Source organism: Microcebus murinus, chromosome 6, assembly GCF_040939455.1.
Source record: "Microcebus murinus isolate Inina chromosome 6, M.murinus_Inina_mat1.0, whole genome shotgun sequence".
Taxonomy (NCBI): domain Eukaryota; kingdom Metazoa; phylum Chordata; class Mammalia; order Primates; family Cheirogaleidae; genus Microcebus; species Microcebus murinus.
Genome location: NC_134109.1, coordinates 23,740,127 through 23,758,668, shown reverse-complemented (window position 1 = coordinate 23,758,668; position 18,542 = coordinate 23,740,127). Strand labels below are relative to the sequence as shown.

The 18,542-nt window shown below is 42.3% G+C and overlaps 1 protein-coding gene across 18 annotated transcripts in view; it reads left to right on the top strand.

Annotated features, from left to right (window-relative positions):
- NRXN3 (neurexin 3) overlaps nucleotides 1-18,542 on the top strand; it is a 1,566,790-nt gene that overhangs the window by 513,698 nt on the left and 1,034,550 nt on the right. For all 18 annotated transcript variants that reach the window (XR_012919693.1, XM_020286124.2, XM_076003826.1 and 15 more), the window contains 2 exons: nucleotides 3,755-4,193; nucleotides 8,095-8,478. Coding sequence is in view for 17 of the 18 variants with exons in the window: in XM_020286124.2 (XP_020141713.1) it covers nucleotides 3,755-4,193; nucleotides 8,095-8,478 (823 nt within the window). In the remaining variant the exon portion in view is untranslated. The remainder of the gene's footprint in view (nucleotides 1-3,754; nucleotides 4,194-8,094; nucleotides 8,479-18,542) is intronic.

Below are 18,542 nucleotides of genomic sequence, written 5' to 3'. Positions count from 1 at the left end.
TTAAAGCTCCTACCTTTGGAAATAAATAAAATGAGACTCAGAAGTGTTACCCAACTGCCAGTGACAATAGTGTTGGCTCTTTTTTCATCATAGTAGAAAGTCTATATAAATGGACAGGTAATTTCAGGGCCACAGAGTAGATAGAGAGCTCACCTTCAAAGAGCCTTCCAGAGAAGTCTGGTTATCTCTGTCAGGCCAGTTTCTGGCCCTTGATTTCCCTGCCCATTTCTCCAGAAATCTTTATTCTGGTGAGTCACTTTCTGTCCCTGTCTCAGCTATGTGCCTTTCTCACAGAAGAGTTCCTCTTCGCAGCCACTGTGTTCCTTTAAAAGGCCTTTTATTTTTCTCTTTTTCCTTTTTTCCTTAGCCTCCTGTAGGGACATCTGAGCTCTCTTTCTATTTACTGTTCAATGGAGCCAAGCAACTGTCTGTCCCTTTGGGATGAGCTATTGTTATACATTAATAATTAACCTTTACAAGGAGCTCTAGTCATAGCTATTTAACCCAAAAGCAGGAAAAGCCAAAGTTTGGTTATGACACAGAGAGCTCACATGCTGAGGCATAATAGCGGGGATTATAAAGGAGAAGCTGTCAGTTAGTAAACTTTTATCATTTCTTTTCTGGTTCACTCACCTGAGTGATTGTCCAAGGATCCTTCAGTATTTCCCTTTGCACATGGTTAGTCCAGAAGAGCTAAAACAAGAAATTCAACCTTTGAATTGGGAAGTTGAGCATGTGTGAGTTTCCATAGAATGTTACAGATGCTCTTCGTGGGTGCTGCAAGTGAGGCCTCGTTCTGAGTGTCTGCAGTGGTAAAGCACAGAGACCCTGGAGCCCAGACACCTAGGTTCGAGTCCTGCTATGCCACTTACCTCCATTGTGTTCCTCAACTGCTCTCTGTGTCAGTTTCCCTATTGGTTGTTCACAACATCCCCAATAAAGATAGGGTCCCCTGGCAGACTATGTTGCAAGAGATAAAAGAAACAAAGATATAGACACAGAAATAATAGTTAAGAAAGCGGAGAGGTCAGGGGACCACCAGCACTCCGGTGCTAAGGTGGCAGTGACTGAACCCCAGCACGTGCTTTTCATCCTCTTTGCTATGTTGCAAAATACAGTGATCTCATGTGAAAAAATCATGGGATACAATGATCAAAGGTTTTGGGGCTCCCCCCAAAATCACACGGTGTCCCAGCTAATTTCCTTCTCCTTTCTAGAAGTGAAAAACACATAATTCTTCGGTAGGTACAACCCTTTTGATCAATGTAAACTGATTTATCTCACGCTCAAGCTATGTACATGGATATCGATCTTTAATGTCAGTAGCTGCTACCCATTTGATCAAGAAACAAGGAAACTACATGCTTCCCACTGGGAGACTGGTTTTACATTAACTGAAGCATTGTTGAGAGAAAGAGAGAGAAGGAACTTGGCCCAGGGTGCAAACACTATGGAAGCCTTGAGACCCTTCTCCCGGCTTATATATTGCAATCTACCTCTACAGCCATGAGAAGTTTCCATGTCAGGCCACCTGTGGCTTTTCATGCATGAGACCCCTTAGGCTCTGAGGTTGGAGCATGCTTTGTTGTACTCCCAGATCACTGAAAAATGTCCCTCAACTAGGCAGTTAACATCTGCCCTTATTTCAGGCGTCTGCTCAGCCAATTCCTTCACCTCCTCTCCTCTCACAGCCTCAGACATAGCATCCCTAAGTCCCAGTGATCTTAATCCCATCATTTCCCTATCTGTAAACTGAGGGAATGGTTATAGGTAACTCAAATGGGTGTTGGGTAAAGGGATGGTCAGTGTGAAATCCTTACTATAATGCCTGGTAGTAAGTGCCCAATGACTGCCTGTATCATTATTTTCAATGTTCTTGAATATAGTTAAGTCCATGGTCAAGGTTACATAATAGGTGAGGCATTTTCAATATTTTGTCATAGTTATATATTACCCTTGTAATACCTATTAGAAGGCTATGACTGTTAGATTCTCTCCTAGTGATGGAGACATAAGGAAAATAGTTCTGTAGTTGGATGCTGGGGCTTAAATGATATATACTGGAATGACCCATCCAATTTAACTGTCTCTCACCGTGATGGAGATGAGACTTATTTTGGCACTTAAGCCTTGTCGTTTTATTGAAAATGGAGATAGTACAACCTTCTAAGGGCTGTGGAGAGGATGAAATGAGATTAACAATAACCACAACCACTCCGCCAAATAGCTGAGACTTTTGTGCCCAGATTACATGCCATTTCTAAGTGTTTAACAAGTATTAAATCAATTTATCCTTACCAAATAATTTACTCCTGTATTCCCATTTCCAGAGAAGGAAACAGAGCCCTAGAGAGTTACTTTGCCAAGATCACATAGCTTGTAAGTAGTGGATGTGAAATTTGAACCTAAATCTAGTTCCTGACTTAAAATTTGAATAAGATAATGTAAAGAAAATAGCAAAGTGGTTAGTAGGGTCAATACCCAAATCTTAGTCCCTTTCCCTTCCATTTTTGGAAAATTATTGTTGTATGGATGTGACACCACCTAGAGATCTAAGCACTAACCACCTTCCCAGAGCACTACATCAAAATTCAATTCTAGTAAGGTAAAACTTTTTTGAAGTTCTAATTTTGGAGAATAATATTAATTCCTGCTTTTATATGGATTACACCTGATTTAGAAAGCCATAATAAGTTTGTTTTTTTTAACTGGCATGTTCACCTTCTTCACCCACCCTCCCAGTGTGCAGGACATTGGCCATGGCTGTACAGAAGTAAACTGGTAACTTGGGTAGGTCACGGAGGCAGGAAGCCCTGCTGGACACCCTCACAAGGCAAATTGGTATCCGGAACCAATTGGTATCTGTTCTCTGTAAAAGCAGACTGTCACCTAAATAAATATACCTGACTGAATAAATGAATAGGGTTTCAGAATGTCTCATTTTACCACTATATAGAGGGCACATGCATTGTGCAAAAAACACAGACCTCTGTCCCTACCAACTCTTAATACTCAATCATTTTTTCAAAGTAATATATTCACCTGGTTAAAAAAAATAATACAAGGGGGTACTGTGAAAAGTAAGTCTCCCTCCCACTCCTGAATACTAATCTGACAAATCTACATCCCAATGACAATTTTATAGTTCCAACGAGGTTGTATGCTTATATGAGCATATATACACAATACCCCCACTGTCTGCCACACACTTTTACAAATGATAGGGTAATGCACACTCTGTCCTGTTCCTTGCTAATTTTTCTTAACAATCGGACTTGGAGAGCCTGTATGTCAAAACCAAAACCAATACATCATTTTAAGGGCTGTATAATATTCCATTATAAAGATGTATCTTCTGTTATTGATGGTCACTTAGTTTTTTCCTGGTCTTTTACTGAGGATGCTTCAGTAAATATCATTATATGAAGTATTTACATCCGTGTAGCTCAATCTCTTTGATTTTCATTTGCAAGCTCATATTTTATCAATTTCTGACAACACAAGAAATTGGCCAGAAGAAGAGAGACAAAAGAAATATCATGGAAATATGGAGGCTTATTCAGAGCTTTTGTGCATACCAGACATTTCTTTAGAGATGCTTTTCTGAGTCTTGTGTCTCATGTTTCTCATGTTGTTTCAGACTATTATGTCCTAAAGCCTCTTCTTAAATCACTTTTCCAGGTGCCCAGTGAGTGATGGATGGATAGTATTTGCAAGATTGATTCATATGGCACTTTTGTTTGGCTTTTGACAGGTTGTTTATAAGAATAATGACATCCGTCTGGAGCTGTCTCGCCTGGCCCGGATTGGGGACACCAAGATGAAAATCTATGGCGAAGTTGTGTTCAAGTGCGAGAATGTGGCTACGCTGGACCCCATCAACTTCGAGACCCCGGAGGCCTACATCAGCTTGCCCAAGTGGAACACCAAACGTATGGGCTCCATCTCCTTCGACTTCCGCACCACTGAGCCCAACGGCCTGATCCTCTTCACTCATGGAAAACCCCAGGAGAGGAAGGATGCGCGGAGCCAAAAGAACACAAAAGTAGACTTCTTTGCCGTGGAGCTCCTGGATGGCAACCTGTACTTGCTGCTTGACATGGGCTCCGGCACCATCAAAGTGAAGGCCACTCAGAAGAAAGCCAATGATGGCGAATGGTACCACGTGGACATTCAGCGAGATGGCAGATCAGGTAGGAAGAGGCAGGGTGTGTAACTGAGACTAGAGGAAAGCTGTAGTTTCTCAGTTTGTTTCCTGGCTTTATATTTTAATTTTTACACTTGCATGTTTATTGATTCTTTTGCTGTTCTCTTTAATGGCTGCTGTAAAATTACGTTTCTGAACAAGACACTCATCTCGTAGATGGCCCACATTCCCCACTCATCTCTCCCGTCACTCACTGCACCATTATCTCAGTGATAACTCTACGTCCTGGGAGCTAAGGACAGTTTTACAAGTAGCATTTCCACTGCTACCAAAGCAACTGTCATGTCACGGGTGTGATGCCCTCCTCCCCAGCTTCCTTCTCTTTTTTCTCATCACCATGGAAACCAATGGTGACATCCCAGACGCCGCATTAGGTGATTACTCTGTAGGATAAGCTTCATCGTGCAAGAGTTTATGCAAGAATAATTGGCAAGAGTCATGTTGCACGGAGAAATTATGACAAGAAAGGAAAAGGCAAATTGATTTTTCCTGAAGTCATGTTCAATTTAAAGCCTTCCTTTGGTGTGAAAGCCTATATTTCACTCTTTGCTCAGACCTAACTCTCCCTTCCTTTTCATAACCTTTTACATTTGGTTTAAATGGCTTTGTTTGTTTCTGCAGCTGCAGATCAAACAAGCTAGCCCTAGGCAGTACATAGCCACTCTGGAATAGTAACAAAAGCGGGAGGGGGCGCACAGAGAGAGTCTGGGGTTTTTGAATGCTCAAACAGTCTGCCTAGCTTTCTATGGACCATGTGGCCATGAAGGTCACATTCTGTGCTATCAGAAAGGGCATTTCCCCAAGAGCAATCATTAGAGCATTTGAATTTCAGACTCATTTCCTGATTCTCCTGATTTAGGTAGTATATACTCAAGAAGGGTCTTGGCTACATGTGCCATATTTGTAGGGATTCACTTTCCTGGTGAACATATAAAAGTCTTCATTCGGGCATTTTCTTTCTAGGTGCATTTGGCCAGCAAGAGACAGCAGTAGGTTCCCCAAAAGGCTGAAGTCAGGAATGGCTGAGCTTTGGTGGGATGGCTTTTTTTTTTTTTTTTGCATAATTCCGCAACTGGAGGTATGGCACAGATGAGCAGCATTGCCTTTAGGAAGAGTTGGATGGGCACTGGGCAGAGGACGGACGGGTGGCAGATTGCAGCCCTGGGTGTTTTATTGCCCAGTAGGAATCTTTATTGATTGTTTGAAATCTGATCAGAACCAAGAGGCTTCAAATTAAATGTGCTTGTTGAGCAAGAATGAACAGTTTGTGCTTTTTTAACAGAAGAACACACACACAAAATTAATTTCTCTGGAAGCTGAATATCTCTCCCTCCCTCTCTCTCTTTTTCTCTGTTTATCAAAAAAAATGTCAGCAAGGGCAGAGTCGGAAAGCTATTCCAGAATTACAAAGAAAACACTGCTGCTGGTTTTTAAGACCATGTGTTGGGGTCTCCGGAGCTGGGTCATGGTTCAACCATTTTGTGTTTGACAAACAAAACCTTGACACAGCTTAAAAGTTACTTATCTGTGTAACATGCAGGCTAGAACACAAAATTGCCATATGTTTATTTCTGTTTATCCCCAACACTGATTGCTTTTTCAAGTAGGGTAGCTATTTTGTTGTTGGTGTTGTTAGAACCATCAGTGGACCTATCTTCAACAAATATGTTTGAATTTCAGAAGCGATAGCATTGGCTGATTCTTTGAAATACTGATGTATTTGATCAAAGCCTATACAAATTTACTGGGTAAACAAATAATTGTTTCGTGACAACATTGTGCCTTAAAATTTTAATATGATCTGTTCAACTTTCATTTCTTCATGAGGATGTTTTCTGGTATATTTAGTTATAAACCCATACTAAAATGGATAGTTATAAAAACAAGTATATCTAAGTGTGGCACCTCCTTCCCTGAGTCACCCTGAAGAAAAATATGACTGAGAGGTGATCTAAAATAAAACTTTTATGGTCTTTTCCCAGTTGGGGAAATTGAGTCTTAAAACTTGATAAGTGCATTCAAAACAGTTGTGGTCACACATTCAAAGGATAGATTTTCCTCAGGATATATTTAAGGCTCCAAAATTTACATCAGTCTTATTACTGTCCTTATTTGGCAATAGATATTCCTTCCCTTAGTTGACGATCAGATTAGTCCTGTGGACACATGGAGAGTAAAGAAAGGAAATTTGCAAGATGGAAGATGATAAAAAACATAGGTCTCAACTTCCTCATTTGTAAAATAGAAAATAGTATCTCCTATCTCATAAGATTGTATTGAGGGGCAAGTCCAAAAATGCACATTAACTTTGGAGAGAGTAGGGGGAGCAGATTGTTACCTTAACTGCCCCCACCCCCAGCCCCAGCCCCCTCAATATCCTTTATCCTCATGAACTCTCATGCTGACTTTGTAATTCAGACTCTATGTCACATGTTGACCTCATTTGGTCCTCTCAGCCCTCCTGGTTACATATCCTCCATAGCTGAGGGAGTTGAGAGTCAGACAGAAGTTTAGGCTCAATGACAGATGGCACAACCCAGTTATCTTGCTACCAATAAAGCACTTCAAGAATAATAAATATATATATTTTTAAATATCTGGCAGGTGCTTAGGTATCACTTAGTCCATTTTCTTAATGTTACAGTCCAGGAAATTGAGCTGTAAAGTGATTCAAAGACTGGCCTAAGGTCAGAAAGCCATTTAGGACTAGAATCCCTGTTCCCAAGTTCCCAGGTCAGCTTCTAGGGTTACATGATCTATAATCTCATTTGATGTCCTTAATCCTACCCCTACGTGGGTCTGTCTTTTTCTTTGACTTTACCTCCTGGTCACTCCCTCTTACCCCCTCCACTCTAAGCCACACTCCTTCCTGCCTCAGGGCCTTTGTACTTGCCATTCTTTCTGCCTGCCACGCTCTTTCTCCTGGCTGGATCTTTCTCAACATTCTGGTTTCAGCTTAACTATCATCCACGTAGAGAGGCCTTCACTGACCATACACTTCAAAGTAGAACCCATGCATTGTTACCACACCACCCATTTTACTTCTTCATCTCACCTGCCTTAATTCATTTCTCTCATTTACCAGGGTGATTATTTGGAACGTTGGCTCAATGAGAGGAGAGATATGCCCATCAAGTTCATGTCTGTGCCTAGAGCTGTACCAGAGACAGGACAGGTGTTCGGTGAATATTTATTAAATGAATAAAGAAAGAAACATGTTTCAATTAAAATTTATCAAAGGGAATGCTCAAAATATTCACTGGAAGAGCTGGTAGTTAACGCCCAGTCTAGAGGGTATCAGTGCTTAGAGGGAGAAACAGAAGACAAAGTTCCTTTGGGGGAAGAAGACTTCAAATACTCATGGAGCTCTTACTCTGTCCCAGGCATTATTAGAAGAACTTTACATGTATTAACTCATTTAATCGTCACACCAACTTGTGGTGGGGGGACAATAATTTTCTAGTTTTCCAGATAAGGAAACTGAGGATCAGGAAGGTGATGTCACTTCTTCAAGGTTATACAGCTGGTACATGTTAGAGCTGGGATTAACAGACGGGTGGGAATTATGCTGCTGTCAACCTGTAGGGCATGCTACCTCTTAGGTCTCTTAGGGAGAGAAAAGATAACAATGGGCGTTAGGTCACTGGGATTTTCCTGGATCTTTCTAAGGGCCAGGTTGTCTTAGCGGGCAGAGATTGGAACCCAATGGCCTACATCGTCCTTGCTATGGGTTTGCAGCGCTTCGTTCTTTCGCTTGCATGTTTCTCCCCTGGCCAGGAAGCACGGGTCTCAGAACTCACCTCTTGGGCTCTTTTCATTCGGTTAATCAACTGACTGGCCTCACCTGAGCACCGTCGGCTCACTCTGTGTCTGCTCTCCCGCCCCAGGCACTATATCAGTGAACAGCAGGCGCACGCCATTCACCGCGAGCGGGGAGAGCGAGATCCTGGACCTGGAGGGGGACATGTACCTGGGCGGGCTGCCGGAGAACCGCGCCGGCCTCATCCTCCCCACCGAGCTGTGGACCGCCATGCTCAACTACGGCTACGTGGGCTGCATCCGCGACCTGTTCATCGACGGGCGCAGCAAGAACATCCGCCAGCTGGCGGAGATGCAGAACGCGGCGGGCGTCAAGTCCTCCTGTTCACGGATGAGCGCCAAGCAGTGCGACAGCTACCCCTGCAAGAACAACGCCGTGTGCAAGGACGGCTGGAACCGCTTCATCTGCGACTGCACTGGCACCGGCTACTGGGGCAGAACCTGCGAGAGGGGTGAGTCGGCCCTCGTGAGGGCACACGAGAGTGTGAGAGGGGTTGGGGTGTTCCAGCTGTGTTCCTGGGCGGCCCCAGCCTTTGTACCTCCCTGAGCTTGCTTTCTTGCAGAGAAGCGTTTTGGAGTTGACTCATTTCCTGAACACCCTTTCTAGTTCTGAGTCTTTTTTGTTTGTTTGGCTGGGATTGGGGGTGTGGAAATACTAGTGAAAATAGTACCATGGTTGTGATACTTTTTTGATTAAGTATTTTTGATTTAGAGAGGGCGAATTATTCTCTTTTGGGATTCCACGCTGGCTAACCAACTAGCTGGTTCATTTCTTCATTTAACTCATGCTTGCTTTAATGCTTTCTACAAGCTAACTCCTTAGTTGGGCTTTAGAAATACAATACTGAACAAGAAAGATCCATCGCTGTCTTTGTGAAGATTGCTGCTTAGGGGAACAGTTAGCTATTAAATAATTCATGACAGACGTGGTGAGTTTTAGGAGAGGCAGCGTGATGTATTGGTTAAGAACATGAACTCTGGGGCCAGGCTGGGTGAGAAATCTGGCCCTCATGGAGAAGTGTGAACTTCATCAAGGTAATCAGTATCTTTGATACTTGATTTCCACGTTTGTAAAATGAAGACAATCAGGCACCTACCTCACAAGATGTTGATTATGATTGAGTTAATAGTTCCTGAAATGAGGTGAGCATTTAATAAATATTAGTGATTATTATAGTCATGATTATTATCATCGACATCATGAAACAGAAGGTACAGAGAAATCTGGGATGCAAGGGGACCCAGCATACTGTGGAGCTTCATAGAAAGCTTTTGCAAAGAAGAAATACCTGAGCTAGGACTTGAAAAATGAGTAAGGAGTTGGCTTGGCAAAGAAGTAGGGGGAAGGACTGTCCTTCCTAGACAGGAAGGACAGCGTGTACCGAGGGACAGATGTGAGCAACCAAGCACAGTTAAGGAACTGAACAAAGTCCAGAATGGACTGGAAGCTTTGTTCCTTTATGAAAAAAAGTTCAGAATGGAATTGGGGCTGGGGAATGAAGGGTACGAGAGGTGGCTGAAGGGTGGGGGCTTGCCCTTGAGAATAGGCCAGGATGCTAGGAGGGGCCCCCTTTCCATTCACCACTTGAGCATCTTACATTTGCACTGATGTGGGCAAAGGGCACAGGTAAGGGTAAGCACAGGCACAACATCAGGCTAAGAAGATTCCAGTCCATAAGCTATATCCAGATGGCAGCTTGGTCTATTTTTTATATGCCTGGCATAGAATCAAGCTGGCTATCCATGGGTCGTCATGGCAGGACAATGTACATAGTTACCAAGCTTTTGCTGAGGGCATAGCTCTAGAGCAGGGGTCCTCAAACTTTCTAAACAGGGGGCCAGTTCACTGTCCCTCAGACCATTGGAGAGTACGCACTGTGGGCCCGGGACAAGTGGGCTGCTAAGCAAGACAGACAGCCGTGGCAAAAACACCCGGAGGGCCGGATAAATATGCTAGGCAGCCTGCATGTGGCCCACAGGCCATAGTTTGAGGATGTTTGCTCTAGGGCATTGAGGATTCTACATCTCTAGTAGACTTAGTTCCTGCCCTCAAGAAGTGTCTCATTTATTTAGCTGAGGAGTGAAGACATCTACACAAGAAGGTATAATAAAATGATACAAGGCAATAGCTTGGGCTCTGTTGGTGGACCAGAGTAGGAGGACATGAAGATTCAGAGAAGGGAAGAATGTCTTGAGGAGAGACCTGAAGGTGCTTATTCCTAAAGACCACCAGCGTTCAGAAATTGTTTAAGAATTCTGGGGATGGGGAGGGACCCTGGACCAGCCCTGGAATAGGGGCTGGATGACCAGTGAGAAGGTATTTCCAAGGACTAGTTTTTATGAAATCAACTGTGTTAGTAGTTAAGGTATATTTCAAGAAAACTATAAACCTTTCTTACAGTCAATGCAAAAAACAGAACACAGGACATTGGGACAAAGGAGAAAAAGAGTTTTCTTAGAGCTTATGGAATTTAAAATCAGATTCACTGAATTTTCAAAGCAGCAACACCAGAACATGCTAAGAGGAGGAAGTGGCCATCTGGAGTAGAAATAGGCCACATGAGCTGGTCAGTTTGTTAAGTGCCTAAACTCTTTCCAAATATCTTTGTATGGGAGTCTACCCTGGTACTGGTTTGGGAAGACAGAAAGGTCATTCCACCTCTAAGATGCATGAGGCAGGCTTGGCGTAAGTCAAGGTGTTGTGGATCTTTTGCTGTATACAGAGGCAGTATAAGAACCAAAGGTCACCTTGAACATCTCACTTCTTCCTCTTGTGTCTCTTCTTAACTCAAGGGCCTTGTGGTCGCTGGAGTCAGGCAGCAGTGACCATAGCCCGCTGTGCAAGGTCTCTCTGAGCTCACCTATTCCAAGGGCAAATCAATGGGAGTTGGTCCAAAATTTGCCAAGTACAATGAAAGTCATTGCACCTTTTACATTGTCACTTCTGACTAGTCATTAAAAGGCAGATGATTGGGAATATATGAGGGACAATTATTCTTGGTACAGTGCAGCTACGAGTCATCCATTCTGGACAAATGAGAAGGAGCTTAGCAAATGTAAGACATTTGATCTATACATCGTTCAAATCCCAGACGGTTCAACTGATTGTTTTGTTCCCCCACTAATTGTTTTTTGCCCCTGTATTGTTCCTGACACCATGTTCACAATGAATCAGTGGAGTGTGAAAATGATAGGACTTCACTCTGCTAACATAGAAAATAGAGCTCCCCAATGACATTGCTTTTCTTTATTGAAACTGATTCCTCAGTGGTGACTCTTGAGTATCTTTTCTTCATTTTTCCTATGTGCAACAGACATTCACTGAAACCCTAGTATGTTTGAGACACTATGTTTGATGCTGGAAATTAAAATAAAAAAACGAAAAAAAACCCCAAAACCCGACACAGCCCCTACTTTTGATCAAGCGGTGTATAGTCTTCCCAGGGAAATACAGGGCAATTTGGGAAATGTTTAATGTGTGGCAGATGTGATGCTGGGGGTCAATAGGGGAATAGTAGGGCAAATAGGTGACAGTGACCACCTCTATATAGGGGAGCAGTGGTGAAGAGAAGAGGACTCAAGGTTTCTTGGATTTTCTTGGTCCCTATTTCTAACAAAACCACGGCCTCTTTCTACTCTTGATCCTCAGTATCCATTCTAGGTACTTCTAAAAGCAGTGGATTGAAAGTATTGGGCATCCTCTTTACACAGGAGCATGATCCGTCTGCCATAACAACATCAACTTGGCCACTCAGTTTATTGTTCTCTCTCTACTATTTTTCCTAGAAGCATTTACCCAAAGCTTAGAATTTATCATTTGTACTAGATGTGATAAGCCTAAGATATTAATAATTTGTAAGGCTGTGTGTTCCACTGAGCCCAAACTGTGCTCAAACTGTACTGGAGCCTCCTAGGGGGTGAGTCCCGTCACATTGCTGGCCCCACAACAGGGATGGGAAGGTTAGAAAGAGGCACTTGTGTATATAAAATGTAGAAAACACACGTGGGATGCTGACAACTGGAATTCAGAGTTGGCCACAGCCCAGGTCAGACACTAGACCAAAATAGTCCAAGGACCCAAGCAAAGTGATCAAGCAGAACTGTCTAAAGGACAGCTCTCATACCAAAGTTGTTAGCCTAATATAAGAAGAAAAGGCAAAGGAACCAGGAAATATATGAGTATATAAAACTAAGATTAATTTGCATGGGAATCTTTCTCTTCTAGGATGACCCTTGTGTCTGCCCTCATGAGAGTGCTTCTACTGCCTGTGAAGATGAGCAACTCTAAATGTTGACAGCTGAAACTTGTCTTGATATTATATTGAGATTTTTTCCGTATAATCTGTACTATTCTAAGACAACGTAGATGTCTCTACCCATCCCAATTGTTCAGCTCTAATTATTTTTGTTTGCTATTCATAGGAATGTGGGAGATGTCCCCATGACATGAAAAACAAAGGCCCATTTTAGCTACTTAATTCTAATCAGTTGGTTGAAATGCTTTAATCTACTGGAAGACCACCTGCTGTCATTTGAAGTCCTGTTGGACAGAGGGCAGTCTAGCTTTAGTCTGTTCTGGAGGTCTTGTTTCTTAAGAAGATATGGTCACTTGACCTGGGACAACAAAGACATCTTCTCCTTGCCAGTGTAGCCAAACAGGTTAGTCCAATTGGTGAGAGCCAAGGCCCAGTAGGGCAAGGCCAAGAACTTGATTTATTTGTGGACTATCAAGCTTAAATTTGAGGCTACTGTTGTTAAATATAGTGGCTGGCATATAGTATTCAAAGTGATATTTCCTTATTCAGGGCACTTTTTAAGGAGAGTGGGTCACGATCTAATAAGGAAGAGCCAGTTGCAGTATCTGCCATACCCTATTCCCAGTGGGACAGTGTCCTGCAGAGTCGTAAGCCTTCTCCTCATTTAGGTGTGTCTCGTTCACTCAGGGCAGGTATTGGAGGTAGGTCAGGCACTTCCTGAGATCAGATGGGGGCAACTTTTCAAGTTCTTTGGAAGGAGGTGAGAGGTCTGAGTCTTCTGGGAGACGTCTGTGCAGTGGAACAGCTTGGATCCTCTTCCAGGATAAATAGTGCCTTAGATTGTTTTTAAAATTCTGAATTCTCCCCAGTGTTCAGGTGTTTTGTTCCTGTGAGGCCTAGGGAATCAACAGAATCACTAACAATTGAGGCCACAGAAAAGAATGTAGACTACTGTGGTTCCTTTAAGTCATTCAGCTTTAATAATTGGGAAAAAATAATGCTATATAAGAATTACATATACATTAAATAAAATTTGGAAAGCACAGAAAAGTAGCAAGAATTATGAAAAAAACCACCTACTTCACAAACATGGAAATTATTAATCATTGGTATAGTTTTCTAGTCTTTCCCCAGTTATGCATGAGGATTCTGTTTTCTTATATATAGCTAATAATCGTACCACATGTAAAATTGTGTCCTACTTCTCCCACCTAAATAACATATTGCAGTCGATAATTTTTCTTCCTGGTTATGTATTCTTTGTGTGTGTGCGCACACACACACGTATAATCTCACGGAATGGTTCCTTTAGTGCTCTTTCATGGTTAAGGTCAGGGTCCCCTGGCTACGTCTAAGGCTACGTCTTGTTACAGATGCCCAGTCACATAGAACTTCACATTTTTTTAATCCTGTTTTTCTTTTTCTTTTTTTTTTTTTTGGCCACTCTTGCAGTCTGCTAAGAGAAAATATTTCCTGAGTTCATGGAAACTGGATGCTTTTGAGAATGTTAATTTGCAGGACCAAGAAAATGCAGTGGAGAGAGCAAATCTGCTCTTCTGGGTCCTCAGGATTCTGTTTACTTGATATGTGCACCAGTTGAAAACCAAGAATACAGATATTATGAGTTCTCTCAAGGGACTCTTGTTCCAACAGGAAAGGCATGCAGGCAGCAGTGGCTCCCTCCCCACTCGTGGCCCCTCCTTTCAGGCAATCCCACCCACTCCTGCTGTGTGCTCCAGAGGCAGCAGCAGCAGTGGCACACTGTGCCTGGGAAGGGTGGCAGGCACACCATCACTCTCGGATTGCATCATCTGGATGCCACATGGAAAGTGTGATGCCAGATACAGTGATGTAACCTGTACCCAGTCTTTGTTTTGGTGGGTGAGTGAGGACTTGCAAGGCCTAAGAAATTAATAGGTTAACATCACTTTAATTTAGAGCAGCTGTAGAATGGTTAAAGTTCATGACTTCTGACTCCTAATCTGTTACACTTCCCATTAAATTGAGCAATCTTTCATTCATATCTATGTATATATATATATGAAGAAAAGGCTGTTCCATATACAAACTTCACACACTTACATATCTATATCTATCTATCTACATATATATCTCAGAATCTGAGATTGTTGAGGGACAAGCAGCATATTAAGTATCTTTGTTTCCCCACAGTCTGTAGCACTGTGCTATATACACATACTAGGTGCTTAGTAAATGCTTGAGAGCCTCAGGACTCTGTCTTGGGTCTCTTCTCTGTCCATACATTCCCCTTGGGACCCTTACCCTTAGCCATGGTATTAAAGGTCATCTATATATTTGTGACTCCCAAATTGAAATCTCTCCTTGGAATCCCAGATTTCTATGTCCCCAACTATCTACTTGACATCTCTAAATCATATCATCAAAAAATAGAAATCTTGAGTTCTTCCCCCCCTGCACCAGACTTTTTTGCTTTCAGTTTTTCCTATCTCAGTAGATAGAATCACCACTGTCCTTGGGCATTTTCTTTTCTTTTTCTCCTGCAGTATTCAATCTCAGCTGTCCACTCCTCATCTAAACCCATGCTGCATCTATCTACTCTCTCCCTCTCCACTACCCATCATCCTAAGTCAAAGCACACTTACACATCCATAGAGCATGTAGTATATAATTATGAAAAACCCAACTTCATTTTGTTCCTTCCCTAGAACATTCAAGTTAGGGTATAAAAATTTCTACATTCTTAGCACAGCCTTATCTATGTTCAGTAGCTTGACTTTCAGTGCCATTTGGTTCAGAAAAGTGTAGGAAATGAAGCTATTATGCTTGTTTGGAATGAACTTCAACATTAACATAGGGATTCCATAAACAGGCATCTAGCTCTTCTCTGTGTCAGGCTTTGTGAGCTAAGTCATGAGGATGCAATTTCTGGAAGACATGTTTTCTGTCTTCCCTGAGCCCACAGTGCAGCAGAGAAGATGGAGAAGTAATCTGCAAACTGATATGCAATCTACCAAGGACAATGCTTCAGAGAATAATCACAGGAAAGGAGATAACAATTAGAAAGCAAGATACGACCAACATGATATGCCACTTTATAACTGGCTCTGGATCCACTGGGGTCTTGGTCAGGGAACAACAGAAACCCTGACTTCCAAGGTCAAATATGATAATGATGGTTGTTCTCCTTGGTCCCAATGCCATTAAGGAGGAGATCTCCCTCAGGGCTGTGCCCCCATTCCTCATGGATAGACAGGTCCTTTATTTAGATATGTGACCTTGAGATAGTTACTTGGATCCTCTGGCCTCTCTGTTCTATAAGAATAAAATGAGGCAATAGGGTTTCATGCTCTCTCAGGGCCCTTTCAACTCTAAAACTCTGATTCTCAAATGTCATCACTTGGCAATGTCTTCCTGTATCCCGAGGAGAGGGATAAAGGTGAGTAAAGGGAAGGACAGGAATCTGCAGAACTGTCTGGGTTAGGATGCTTGATTTAGTTATATCAGCACTGCAATAAAGTTTTAGCCCCTGTCATTCCTTTATCTGAGAAAATGAATACCTTGGTGTACTGAGTATACTTCAGGCCCATGATGCATGTGTTTTAATTGATGGATTAATGAATAGAACCTTGGATTTCTTAAGAGCATTAATAGACTATCTCCTTTGTGGAGATGTTGTTTACCCCTTTTGATGGATGATGACATGCATCTGATAAAGGGGCTTCCCAAGAAATACACAATTCATTGACATCAATCAAAGTGTCCCCATTTTTGCTTATCGATAGTTGCTTATGTCTTACAAATGTATCTCTGGTGACAACCACTGCATTGCTCAGATTCAGCCTTTTCTTTTTTTCTCTTCCAGTTCTGCAAGTTTCCCTTTCCACAGGCACAGGATTTTATGATCCCAGGAAATGGTGCTATAATCCATGAACCCTAGATCAGAGTTATCCCATCAGGCCAGGGTCTGAGGTACCCCCAATCACAGCTGCTCCTGTACTCCAAAGATGAGGGTCAAGAAAGTAGATTCTAGTTATTCTGGAGTCTTGAAAGCTCCAGGAGTCTCAGAAGGACGGGCTTGGGACTTTGAAGATCTTTGAAAAGTCTCCACCTATACCTGCGTTCAGGTGTTTAGGCGGAACTGTGAGGGTCAGCACTTTGGTGCAGCGTGTGACAGCTGCTTATGAACCACAGCACACCTGCTGCTGGCTGCGTGCTGTCAGATGCAGAGACATGGTGGCCATTTTCATTGCCACTCTGTATCTTTATTACTGCGTTTGCTAAAAGCAGCTTAACTGCCAGCAGACATCTGCCCATTATAATGCAATAAATTGAGACGCTGCTAAATTATGAGAAACAAGTGCTTTGAAATGCAGCACAAGGGGATCGTTGCAGGCTTTTCTAGCATCTCTGGCTGGCTTCATGTTTCTTTTCACAGATCCTTCTTCACTATGGTTTGGATTAAGAGGAAAGGAAAAAATTGAAAATTATTGAAAAATATTATGTCCCTGTTCCATGTCAGGTTCTTAAAGTACACTGGACCATTTAACCCTCTTATCCACTCTGCAGGCTGCAATTTATTATTATCCTCATTTTCTAGATGAAGAAATTAAAGGTCCGATTCATTCCAAAGTACCTGTTGAGTGCAGTGTGCCAGGGACTGTGTGGAGCACTTGGGATACAAAGTCATGATTGTGGTTCTCCTCTTAAACATGTCATTATGTTCTGGTGTCCAAAGAAGGTTGGACATCAATGCAGGGAGAAATATCATGGAAGGCATCATAGATTGGTTGACACTTGAACTGAGGCTTGGTGGAGAAGCAGAAATCACCCAGGCAGACCAGGCAGGGAAAAAAAATTCCAGCAGAAGGAATAGATGCACAAAGGGGACTTCAGTAAACATTAAGTTGTTCCATATGGGTGGAATGCAAGGCTTGGAGAGAGAGGATAAGGGATTTGAGGGGAAGATTTTATAAGACGTGGCTGTGGGTGTGGCAAGGCCAGCTGTGAAACACCTTGTTTGCTCTCCCAACATGCTTGGACTTTTTATCTTATAGAAGGCATGCAATTTTTAGCAGTGGGATAACAAGGTCAAATTACTCTGACAGAGCATGGATTGAATATGGGAGACAGAAGGCCAACAGATCAGCATACATCGTTCAGTTTGCATTGACATCAATTCAGGAATGAGAGAAAAGAGACCTAACTGAGGTAGCGAGGATGGAGTTCGAGTTTTGGGGACATACTTAATAAACCTGTAAGAGGCAACGTCAATAGGACTTAGTAACCAATCGTACACAGCTAAAGAGTGGCTAAGACTGGATTGGAACAAGAGTTTGGCCATCGAAGCCTTTTGTTTACTCCCTGTGCTATTGAGTCTTCTTAAATCAGTGGGAGGTTTTTTGGTAGGCATGGAGAGAACTAAGGTGACCAGTAAGCAGATGCAGCTGGGGTCATACCTATACCTGCTTTGCCCCCACTCTGAACATGTGTGAACTACCCCATCTCTGTGCCTCAGTTTCCATATTTACCACTAAAAATATTGACAGTTGTTATTTAATTGGCTTCTTGGGAGGCTCTGCTACAGAATCAATGTGTTCATGTAGATAATAAGCCAACATGCCTCTTCCTGAATCTGGAATTCAGCAATTCAAGAATTAAAAAAAAAAAATCTCTGGCTGCTGTTTTTATCCCATTTTTTCTCATGTTGTAGCAATGATCCAGGTCTGATTTATGTGTTTAGGGCATATACTATAGGAAAGAGCTTAAAAGTGAGAAGATTAAGCCATAAGGGAACATACCAAAGCATGCTTTTCTCCGTCTTTCTAATGGTTTGGGCTTGGAATCAAGAATAACTCTGCTGTAATCTCAAATTTTGAAGAAGTGTGTCAAAATGGTTTGTTGTGATTGTGATTATTTCAATCAAGCTTTGGCATATATTTGGTGGGAAAAAATGAATTGTAGTTTATCTCTCTTATAAAAGTGGCTAGATTTGAGATTAAGCTAAATAATTCTTTACTTAGAGGTAGAAAAATCATATTTTGAGTTTTTCCCTATTCTGTTCTCTCGTTTGAGCTTTACAGCAATGCCACCCAACACTGAGGATTGTTTAAGTGTGTGCCTAGAATGCGTGTGTGTGTGTGTGTGTGTGTGTGTGTGTGTGTGTGTGTGATTTCCCTCTAGCTTCTGAGAAGTTTCTCTACTTTATTTTATCATGGGTTCTGTTTTAATCCAACCTGGGATTGTTAAAGGGAAGAAACGCAGACACCCGATAATTATGA